Genomic DNA, 12,068 nt, shown 5'->3' on the forward strand with positions numbered 1-12,068 from the left:
AATCAGTTTCAATAAATAAGAGAATACAAGATTCCAGATTTCAACATAGCCATCAACAGTAGGATTCAGAATTTACTGTGCGATAGATGTAGTTTTGACTAGGCAATGGAATTACAAAGTTAAGAGATCTGCAAACGGATCCAACATAGAAGTTTTGGCTCACACTTCTTTTGATCCAATTAGGCAAATTGCCCAATTCTCATGAAAATTGAATTGATTAGAAGAATTCCCCACAATCTCAAACACAAAGCAACACCTCATGCAAGATCTAAGTCAATGAGACAATGTTCATGCAATGGCTTTAGAAAAAAGGTAGAGATTATGTGACAAAGACATTCTTCCATAGCCATTATTTCTTCAAAAGGAAAATTGCCTTTTAAGTTGACGCTAAGTAGGATTAATTTTTTCATTTGTAATATGAAAACTATATCTAGTAATATGCATGCTCATGAACTCCTTTCTATAGAGTTGTCAAAAGCCTAACACTTTGAACTACAGGAACAATTGAAGAGTGTGCTTCATTGTGAGGTGTGATCCAATGAACTAATGAACACTAGTATGCAGAAGATTGCCTTATCGCTCTCTTGTCAGTAAAACACAAAGTGCAAAGAGAACAGTTTGAGATGATTGAACAAAGAGATAAAATAGCATCATAAATCTTTCATGCATTCAAATGAGAAATCGGGAGAGAGACAGAATTTGTGTGATAAGTAAAATGACTAGCAATCAGACAATGTTACAAAAATACTTGTAATGAAAGTAAACAGTACATGTTAAAGTAGTGATATGTCTTCTTTTAGTGCCATACCAGAATAAGTTAACAAATAATTGCTTATCAAATGATCTTACTTCGACTATTCATAGTGGTCAACAGATATAATTAGTATCATGTAAACATAAAATATATACAAATAAAATTAATGCAATAAATAGAATTAATCTGTGTAACATGCCTCGAAGTATCATGCTTTAAAATAGCAACCATTGTTTCATTCTCCTATCTTTACAAAATTTCAAATGGATTCTATCAAACTTCAGGAGACAAACTAGTTATCAATATAATATGTTAATTAATTCTAGACTAATTCCTAATTTCATTATTAGGTTCTATTTTTGCTAAGACCATAATTTCCATTGATTCACTGCAGCACATCTGAAACTGCTATCAATTCTGTGGCATGTAGAGAACTTAAATCCCCAGTCAATTTGACAAAATCATATCTGTACACAATATTGCAGTATGTTAACCAGTTATCCCTGACACATCAAACAGATTCTGGTCTCCCAATAGTTCTGCACACATCAACTTTACCAAATATGTGAAGGTATATGCTATCTTACACAACACTGTAGCAAATTGTTTATCACATTACCCAGATTTGCTTCAAGTAGAATATGAGTACAGCAAATAGATAGAAGAAGTAAGTAGTATTTATTTAACCTCCATCTTCTGAAGCATGTCCTTCAATTTTTCACGTCTCCGTTTTCTAGCATTGTCGTCACCATCTCCCATTTCCTCTGCAGCAAGCTTGTCACTCTCGGCAACAAGTTCACCATTGCAGTTTTCACAGTGAAAATACTCATCAGTGAGACTTACAAGTTGTAGTGCGTCGAAAGCTGAATACCTGAATAAAAAGTCAACAATCCCACAGTAGTGCACCGAAAAACAGATTGATTTAGAGCGTTCTATACAGAGATAGTTGTTAACTAATTACCTTCTCCCGCAATTGGGGCATATGTATTCCTGAATGGTATTCCTGCTGTCTAATTCATCCTTTATCTTTTTCTTCATCCGATGCATTCGATATCTTACAACGTCATAGATCTACATTTCATAGAAGTACAAGGTGCAGATTTGAAGAACACAAAAAACACCTTGACATACAGAGATGTTACACGAAAAATTAAACATCTACAAGTTTAGCAAATTTTAAAAAGGTGTATACAGTAATATGAGGGTGAGTTTGAGGCACTGCAAAGTGCATGTGCAGCACACGGATGCTTAGTCAGTCGATCTTGCTATCCATATTAAAAAGAAATTAAAATAATGCTACAGAGCAAAATACTCCAAAACAAGTACAATGGAATATTTAAGTTGACAGCAAATAATTAACAAAGTAATACGTTAAAAGAATTTAAATCTACCACCCAATTTATCAAATTATTCATTTTTAATCCAATCATCAGAATGAAAATTTTACCTCTATCCCACAACATAGAAGATTTATAAGAAAATCATCCATATGTGAGAAATTTGGTGTCTAACAGATAACGTATAGAAAAATGGATATAAATGGTAGGGTTAATAGTCAAAACTCATAATTGTATATTGATTCTTAAAAGGAAATAACTTATGTAGCAAAATCCTAACATTATATACAATGTATTCTTCTTTACCAGAATCCTCACCATTTTTTGCTATATCAGGGCTAGAGACTAGTTTGATCAAATCATCCTTTATGTAACTATACCTGACTCAATCAATTTAATATGGACTCACTTATGTACTCAATCTCATAACAGCTGCAAATATAAGGGTTAATTTCAATTTGGCCCCTATATGTTTTACTTGATCTCAACTTGTCACACACAAAAATTTTAAATGAGCCTCAGTTAATAAAAGTGATCCAATTTGGCCCTTGCAACCCTAAAAGCAAAATGGGATCCAACCCTTAAATCCGTCAAATATGTGCACATGAACCACATGTGTGCATAACCATGTGGCAAAAAGGCGATTCGCTCGCCCTGAGCGCCCCCGCATGGAGGAGGTATATCACAGGTGGCTACTAGCCATTAGTGCAAGTGGCCAAGGCATGGGGGAGGGCATGCTCGAACGCGCCGAGTTTCAACCGCAAAATCTCATGTGGCAACACCCCATGCCTCAACCACAGCACCGCCCCGAGGGGACTCGTTGCATAACCAGCACCATAAACAAGGATATTTTGGTCTTCTAAATCAGAAATCATTTTTCCAACACTAGCTTGCTTTGTTGCAATTAGATGAAACTATGTTGAGAAGGGAAGATTTTGCATTTGGTAGACCATAACCATGACATTTGTACGCCAATTAGGCACATACAGAACTGACGTTTAAAAAAAAAAAATTGATGGACATTGTTGACGAATATAATCACTGATATACATATATTTAAAATATATATATATATATATATATATAGACATGTCAAAACATATAGAATATGAACAATCTGAATACATGTGTATTATATTCCATATATTTTATATGTTCGAATTGAAAAGTAAAGAAATAAAATTATAATTGAGCCTTAAATAAATTAGTCAACAACTTTGTACATGAACTGTGCTTTGTTCATGAACATATATATATATTATTGAATGAATATAAATGGCTCTTGGAGTATCAATCTTGTTCACAACCTGACATCTAATTCACATAAACCATATTGGGTCTCTTTCCAAATATGGTGAGGAACAGGGTCAGGGTGGCGGAAGGGAGAAGAGCAGCAGCACCTCAACTGCTGGAGGTGCCAGACCACCAGCCACAAACCCAAGCACGGGGGGCAAGGCGGAATAGAAATGGTCTGATTTATTCTCTTCGAACAGATTATTTGAGAAGGAGAATGAACTGCAATTTCTGCAGCAAACTACTGAACGCATCGCCTTTGAAATAGATGATGTCGACACCATTAAACAGGCGGTGGGAGATTGCTTGATTGGACATTTTGTTGGTTGCTTTCCGAGTTGGCGGGGTATTCATGCCATGGCAAAGCAATGGAATGTAGATTATGATGTTCAAGCTCATAAGATGATATGGCTCATGTTCAAAAAGTCCTACGTGGTGGTCCATACATTGCGCTTGGATGGCCCTATATCTGAAGCACTTACCGAAGAAAAATTTCTTTCAAAGAGAAGCACTTCATGGTCTCCCAGTTTAGGTGCAAATTTTGGATCTCCCATTGGAGTGTTGGACAGTTCATGCATTGAGCAAGCTTACCTCATTAATTGAGTGGCCATTATACACTGACCAATTAACGAGAAAACAGGAACGAATCAATTATGCCAGAGTTCTTATGAAGGTGGACATAACAAGAGAACCGTCGGTTGTCATTCCTACAATACTCCCCGGAGGCATAGAGGTAGATCTTCCCATCCACTATGAATCTAAATTCAAATTTTGCCTTACTTGGCAGTGTAAGGGGCACTATCATCCGCAATGTGACATCATGGGTGGTCAACAACTGGGGCAAGGGTCTTAACAAATGATACCACAACTGGTGCCGGCGGAGAATCTGCATCAGAGCTTAGTGATATCGGATGGAGCTGATTTAGTCACTTCAAATGATCAAATGAATGATGTAGATACAAGTGCTGCAAAATCTATACTCCCAGGTGATGGACAGCCAGTCATTGAGGAGAGAGTGGCGTTGATACACTCCTTGGTGTGGAGGTTGTTGTTACCGCCCCTAATCTAGGGGGCGGACGAGGATGATGTTGTCCCGTCATCGAACTCACTTACTATTGACCAGCCTGACTTGTTGGGCAGTGTTCCTGTCCTGCATGATGATGGCGGAGAGGGGATGTGGAATATTCAATTTCAAAGAAAGGGATCCTGCAGGCACAAGGTCAAGGGTAGCCACACAGAGATTGATCGAATGCAGCCAAGTCACACCAACACTGCTTTGCCAGTACAAGATGGGACACAACAAGTTGTCCCACACATGACCAGAAACAAAGGTAAAGCTGGTGTCCAACATGATGAGAGTAACATGCAAGTACATCCAGGGGCATCTACTAGGAGAGATGAGGTTATTGCATCGGTGCGAGGGGGAAGAAACAAGTCAATTATAGACGGCCTAGGCCGTCTCAGGTTTGATGAAGATTGGCTCATGGAATATTCGAGGCTTCAACAAGGGCCTCAAGGTAGAAGGACTCTTTCAGAACCACAAGCTGGGAGTGTTAGGTGTGTTGGAGACAAAACTTTCAATCATGGGATTCCAAAAATTGAAGATGCAATGGTTTCAACACCTCCAAGTGGCACAGAGGGACAACCCTGGAGGCAGAAGTAGGATTCTCATAGTTTGGGATGACCAAAAGGTCATTATGGAGATGTGTGAATGGCATGAGCAATACGCACACTGCTTATTTCATCTTGGGCAGATAGTGAAGCTTTTGAAGGCTGATTTGCTACAACTGAATGTAGAGCACTTTCAGCACATCACAGCAAGGGCGGCTGTTGCATGCCAGAGGCTAACTTAGGTTCAAGAGGCTGGCCTGTCCCTTGGTGCACTGCCCGACACTTACAAAGAACTACAACACACAGCAGCTCATCTAAATGCCGCAAAACATAGCTTCTGTATGCAGCATGCAAAATTGGCATATGTTAAGCAAGAGGATCGCAATTCTTTCTATTTTCATAAACTAGTAAAACGAACTAACGTAAGGAATGAGATCATGGTTGAGGAGAAGGTAGATGTTGTCCAGTCCTTCACCCTTCACCGAGCATTTTCAGTACTTGTTAGGCACGGCCAGCACAAGTTCGGATTTCCCTCATGCATGCTTGCAATTTGGACGGACACTTGGGACTGATCAGCAAGATTTTGATGGTTCGCCTCCCAACTGCTGGAGAAATCAAGGCAGCACTTTTTGATATAGGGTACGAGCGAGCACTGGGCTCGGATGGCTATAGATCAAAATTTTCTAAACAAGCTTGGAATTCTGTTGGGGGAGATTTTACCAAGAGTAGCAAGCTACTTAAAAGATGGAACCATACTTCAATATCTCTTGTTCCCAAGACAGGACATGCTTCCAAGGTGACGAATCTCCTGTTGCACAGTCCTCTACAAGGTGATTTCTAAGATCTTAGTGAGTTGAATGTTCAGTGTTATAGATCATCTCCTTCACCAATCTCAAGGTGCATTTGTGGAAGGTCACCTCATCACGGACAATATTCACTTGGCTCAGGAGCTTTTTCGAGGATACAACAGGAAGAGGATTTCTCCGGGTGCATCGTGGAGATCGATCTCCAAAAGGCTTTTGATTCAGTGCATTGAGATTTCTTGCGAAAAACCCACATCAGATTGTACTTCCTGGATAGATTTGTGGCATGGATTATGGAGCATGTGGCTACCACATCCTTTTCAGTAGCCCATCAAAGGGGGGATGTTTGACTTGTCTATCGCCATATCTTTTTGGTATTTGTGTGGAAAGATTTGGGAGACAGATACAGCAAAGTATTAGCTATCCTGGTTTTCAGTTCCACCCTCGGTGTGCCCATCTCAAACTTGCTAACTTGGCTTACGTAGATGATTTACTTCTTTTCAACAATGGTAATGCAAATTCAATGGGAGTATTGACTACATCTTTATAGGAGTTTGGTGCGGCATCATGTCTTCAGATAAATAGATAGAAATCATGTATCTACCTGGCAAGGGTTGATGATGCAACACGTATACAGGTTTTCAGGAGGGTTCCACGCCATTTGGGTATCTTAGGATTCCTCTTGTTGCAGTAAGACTTTGAATTTCTAATTATAGCCCTTTGTTGGATTAGACGGATTGATGCTTCGCCTCGGAAAACTCTATCTTATGTGGGCAAGGCACAACTTATTATCTCTGTGTTACAAGGAGTAGAGTGCTCCTGGTTATCTATCTTACCACTTCCTATGGGTATTATTGATTGTATCTACGATATATGTAAGTCTTTCATATGGACGTCTAAGCACCAGCCGGTCTCCTAGGTTGACATGTGCAGACCAAAAGATGAAGGTGGCTTGGGATTTCAGGATATGCGTGCTTGGAGGTTGGCCCTCCTGGCTAAGGTACTATGGCGAGTACAAGCCAAGGAAGTCGCGCTTTGGATAAAATGGATGCATCACACTTACTTGAGGCACACATATGTTTGGTCCCGGGAGGTCGCTCACACAGACTCTCTACTGATCAAGTGATTGCTCCTGATACAGGATCTTCTCCTTTCGATGGCTGGGGCACCAGAGGCTACTCGACAGATGTTGGTGGATTGGGGATGATGGTGTGGCACCCTAGTCCCAAGAAACCATAGGTTCGGTTGGTGTGGAAGACCAATGTTCAGCCGAGTCATGCAGTCACATTCTAGATGTTGGCGCAGCGATGTCTTCCCACCAGAGACAGGCATGACTACTTGGAGGATCGACAGTGCACTTTCTGCCGTTAAGTGCTAAAGTCATAGGAGCATCTGTTCTTTGGATGTCCTCGCTCTAGAGTAGTGTTCTAAATAGTAGTTGAGGCAACATGAGGCAGGCCTCAACCACACCACATTGAACCGCACCACCTTGTGTTTATGCAGCGGTAAAATGTTTCCAATTCAGACTTGAGACCCAACGTCAGACCCACGCGACGGGTTCAGACTCATCACTGGGCTCAAGCGACACGTTTGACGTTAAAACGTCGAAGCCGATCGCCGAATAGAATAGGTTTTTATTAAACTTAGGATTTAATCAAAACTTTAGACTAATAATTTTAATCATGATTCAAATAATTTAAATAACCTTAATCAAAGCCCAATAAAATTAACCTATTAATTGGAGTCTCGTACTAATGGCCTATGTAGACCAATATTTTACCAACTAGAAAAGCTATTAATTTAATATAGTGCATATGAAAAATAAGGCATGAAATGTGCTCCTTCACTAGATATGGTTACAGACTTACAGGGTAGAATGGATGCCTATTTCTAAAATAGGGGTCAGAAAAATACCAATAAAACAATTTCAAAATAAGAATCCTAAAATTACTCGCCACCTATCAAGAAATGCATTGTGTAATGTAGAAACACATGAAACACCAACCCAATAGATGAATAAACTCAAAGGGAGAGAAAAGTTATATAAGGTGATGCCAATGTTCATTAAAATAACAAACTCAGGCGCATGCCTGCAAGGGCAAGGGGTTAATTCCCGACGAGTGCATACCCTCGTAAAAAAAACCCTTCCACCCTCTAGTCACTTGTGATTTACCTCCCTTCACACAACCTGGGGACAAGTTGTGAGGGACACCTTGGGTGAGTGTAATCAACTTTTGCTACAATGCTACAATTAAAATAACAAACTCATTTTTCCATCCCAATGAGATGTGATCATAGACCATGGGCCAAGTTAGAATAGAACAGAGGAAGTAAAGGTTTGTAAAATACCTATATTCAGAAGCCTAGCAATCTTAGACTAACATTAGATGATTATATCCTATGGAATGAATCAATAATTGATACAAGAAGTAGCATAGATATCACAAACAACCTGTGCATAGTCCAAACAACAGTAAGAATGAGTGTGCAACTTCATCTTCTCTTCAACATCTTTAGCTATTTGTTGGCCAGCACCTGTGGCCGCCACGGCTGTACTAAATATTTTCGCCCCTTTAGCCGACTGCAGAATTTGAATGGCATAAGCCAAGTTTAAATACGGCAGAGTGTCAAAAAAGTATCTCTAACATTGTAGAATATTATTTTTCTATGAAGCACGGAATCTTATGTCAAAATTCTTCAAAGAAAGAGAATATCTTCTTACGATGCAAATTTGCCAGAAAATGATATTCGTTGTTGTTAACGCTGCTACAATCGCTTTGTAGTTTGTACTCATCATACTGAGGTGGAATTAATTTTATAAAAAACCATTTCACAGACTAACCTTTCAGCTCCCACCGCTAAAATATAGTCATTATTATTAATTTCCACTGGCCTGCATATGGCACATATATCGAAGTGCATAGGTTCTCTGAACCTTTTGCTATGCATTAATCCGATATATCAAGATTAGCAATGTTCATATTCAAAAAGAAACTGCCAACTGAGTAGTGACATCAAAACTTACCGATAAAACCTTGACATTAGATTGAAACAGTTATATAAAGATTTACATAGTAAATATTTATGACAGAAAAACAATGAACATAATTTATGATTCCCTAATGGACCTATTTTGTACATATGGATATACAAGAAATAAAATTAGGCTAAGATGACTTCATGATGACATGACAATATGCAGCAATAATGGTAAGGGAATCATTGATAAAGCAATGATAATCCAGTAAGTCATCATGATAAATCAAGATAAAATTGAGGAAAAGCAGGCATACCAGGGGCACAATCTCAATCATAACACCCTCACACAATCAAGGAGTTTCAGAAGATAGATGATCGAGATTACATAAAAAAAAAAAATTAAGATTGTCGCTTAACATCATATTGGATGATCCACTTAGTCTAATGGTGAAAAATCTATGTTCTTTTAATATTACAGCTATGTGAGACATATCCATCAAAACAAGAGTTTAGAATTATTGCCCGCCAAAAGATGGAACAAGACAACCCTATCAATGATTACAAGCTCTTACGAGATTACAATTTGTTGGGTATAGTTTTCTGGATGATGAACATGGTTCAAAGTAAACCCAAAGTAATACACGCAGGCATCTAATGATTGCATGTGATGCCACAATGTTAAAGCAAGCAACACAACAATTAAACAATAGGGATCATGCAAAGGACTTTGACTACTAAAGGATGAAATAGTGGTAAGAAATTCATGGATTGAATGGAGTTATGACATGAGGGATGATGAGCTATCAATGAAGTTCTACCCCCTAGCATGAACACAAACTTTGGCGATGAAATTGTTTCCACCAAATGTTGCATGGAAGAAGGATGATACTCCTAAATCAAGTTGGTTTCAAATCCTCATGTTGGTGGTGAGGATTTAATTAGTTGTTGATGGTAGTGGTGTTGCTACGGCATCCCTATCAAGTGATGCCTCAACTTGTAGAGACAAACACCTGATCTACACAAGTGTGTGGGCTCTGATTGGGTCTTACATTGTCAAAATCAGGATTGAAAAATACTTCTGGGCAAGGTATTTTATGGTCATTGTGCACAAAATGGAGAAAACATAAGGACTACACAAGAACCATTGTTGATGAGACCTGCCTGAGACAAACAGAAAGAAAGCAGCAGTCTCTCATTTGGACAGCAAGTACTTTTGCTCTGTGTAGGCAGCAACAGCCACAGTCTCATAATTAGTTTGCTTGCATGGGAGTGTGGCACCGCAAACTTGGTTTGAGGCTTGGTGCTTGAGGAATGAGGATGTTGCATAACTTGTATTGTAGGCACAGAAACAGATCCAACCAGTAACCCCAGTGTTTGAAGATGTCAAACACACATAGAAGATGTAGAGGACAATAACAGTATTAATGGGAATTATATTGAGAAGTGAAACAAAAGGCAAATAGCAGAACTGTGGCTTCGAATAACTTAAAGACTGGTATAGGAAACAAAACATAACTCTGAAATTCCATAAACATTCAGGTAAAGGCCCTATTTATGCAGGCAGATTCGTTGCAATAATGGTAAGGACTCACTCTACAGAGTAGTAATTTAAGATGCTAAAGTGACAACCTATGAAGATAAATAAACTAGAACCGAGGCAAGTCAAAGAGAATCGAGCAAAAAATGTAGGGGCATAATCTACTTAACATTCATAAGTTAAATACCGATATCATGTACTCCCTTTTGAATTGGAAGAAGAAAGTATGGTAGTATTTATAACAACCCACAATTAGACATTAAGATAACTTTGCAATGAGAAAAAAAAAAAGGCAAGTACAATTAGTACCAAAATGGCTCATAATTATTTAATCAAAAAAATAATGAGAGTATTAATCGGGATTTTATAGCAACAGCAAATTAAATGATAAAAAGCACGTTGAAGCTAGCATGAACCATCCATTTGTAAATGCTCCTTCATATGACCATTCTTAGTGGAAATTAACTCAGATTATATGTAACAGATAGTGTACAAGATGGTGAGCTATCTCCAGAGGAGAAGGAATGCAAAAACAGCATAGATCAATTGTGACAGTAAGCCTAGCCAATCAAGTTATTTAACGAAAAGGAACCTCTTTCCGGTGATCTCTCATGACCAGCTTCTCCTCTTCAAAATATCGTAAAATACGTCGAAGCTGCTTTGCATGAAGCTTCAATGTTTTTGCCAAATCCTCTTCCCTCACCCACTGGCGTCTGGTAAACACAAGGATGAATATATGCCAATCTACATTTTGATCATAATTATTAATCCACAAAGGAAATCAATGGAACAACATAGACATTTATATGTTGTAAAAAAAATTGAAATTTTCCATCTCGAGGTAATAAACTATTTTCCTAGCATGCTTATCTTTTTTTCACTGTCACCTAAATTATGTTGCAAACACAAGTATCTAAGAGGAGCCTAACACGTATCCAACATGAGCTAAAAGTAGTTGTGCAATGGCACACCTCCCAAAAGTCTATTTAGACCTTGCTTTCTATGGTAGAGAGGATTTTCTTTCGAGACAACTCATTAACTCGAACCTATTGAAACCCACTTAGTACAAAGACTTGGGTTCAGCTGAATTAAGCTGGTAAAGGGGCTTGGACATTTCCAGACAGTGAAAACTAGTCCATTGTTTCTACATTTGGAAATTTCATAGCTCTATATGGCATATCCGAACAACGAAGGAAGGCTAGTCCATCTCAACCAGACACCTCTACTTCATCTGGGAACTCAACGAAGGCCAAACGTCGGACTAAGCAGAGGTCGTACCTGGTAAGGGCGTCGAGGACTATAACGGCCATGCCTCGGTTGTCGCCTCTGCCGTTCTTGGGCTGGTTGTCTCCCTTGAGAGAGACGTCATCGTAGAACGCCCTCGCCGCGAGCTTCACCAGCCTGAACCCACAACGTGACCCAACATCAACAAGGCGAAAAATTAAAAACCGGCATGAAGAGAAAGGACAAAATAAAACCCTAGTCTGCCATGCGAGGAGGAGGAGGAGGTAGAAGACATGGAAGAAGTGACCTGGTGAAGGGATCCAAGCTCATGGTGGAAGGAGAAGTAGAGGGAGCTCAGCGCAGCCGCCGTCAGCCCCCTCTGAGCCGGTGTCGTGTGGAGAAGGATCCGGTGCTCTGGTTCTTTCGAATAAGATGACTTCGAGGGTGTCGAGCGAGTCAATGCTTGCTGCTGTTTTGACTAATTTACCCCCGTGCTTTGGGAGAAAGCAGGTCATTGGTCAGGATGAGTA

General features: G+C 39.3%; 1 protein-coding gene across 6 annotated transcripts in view; it reads right to left on the minus strand.

Moving 5' to 3' along the window:
- LOC122041407 (general transcription factor IIE subunit 1-like) overlaps window positions 1-12,005 on the minus strand; it is a 16,939-nt gene extending 4,934 nt beyond the window's left edge. For 2 of the 6 annotated variants that reach the window (XM_042601073.1, XM_042601072.1), the window contains exons 1-6: window positions 11,846-12,005; window positions 11,593-11,715; window positions 10,907-11,027; window positions 8,251-8,379; window positions 1,716-1,825; window positions 1,442-1,625 (exon numbers count right to left, since the gene is read on the minus strand). In XM_042601073.1, the coding sequence (XP_042457007.1) occupies window positions 1,442-1,625; window positions 1,716-1,825; window positions 8,251-8,379; window positions 10,907-11,027; window positions 11,593-11,715; window positions 11,846-11,868 (690 nt within the window). In that variant the 5' untranslated portion in view covers window positions 11,869-12,005. Of the gene's footprint in view, window positions 1-1,441; window positions 1,626-1,715; window positions 1,826-8,250; window positions 8,380-10,906; window positions 11,059-11,592; window positions 11,716-11,792 lie in introns of those variants that run through there. The other 4 variants (XM_042601071.1, XM_042601070.1, XM_042601074.1 and 1 more) reach the window with 4 other exon arrangements.
- Window positions 12,006-12,068: the final 63 nt, after the last annotated feature.

The sequence above is a fragment of the Zingiber officinale genome, chromosome 2A (assembly GCF_018446385.1).
Source record: "Zingiber officinale cultivar Zhangliang chromosome 2A, Zo_v1.1, whole genome shotgun sequence".
Lineage (NCBI taxonomy): Eukaryota > Viridiplantae > Streptophyta > Magnoliopsida > Zingiberales > Zingiberaceae > Zingiber > Zingiber officinale.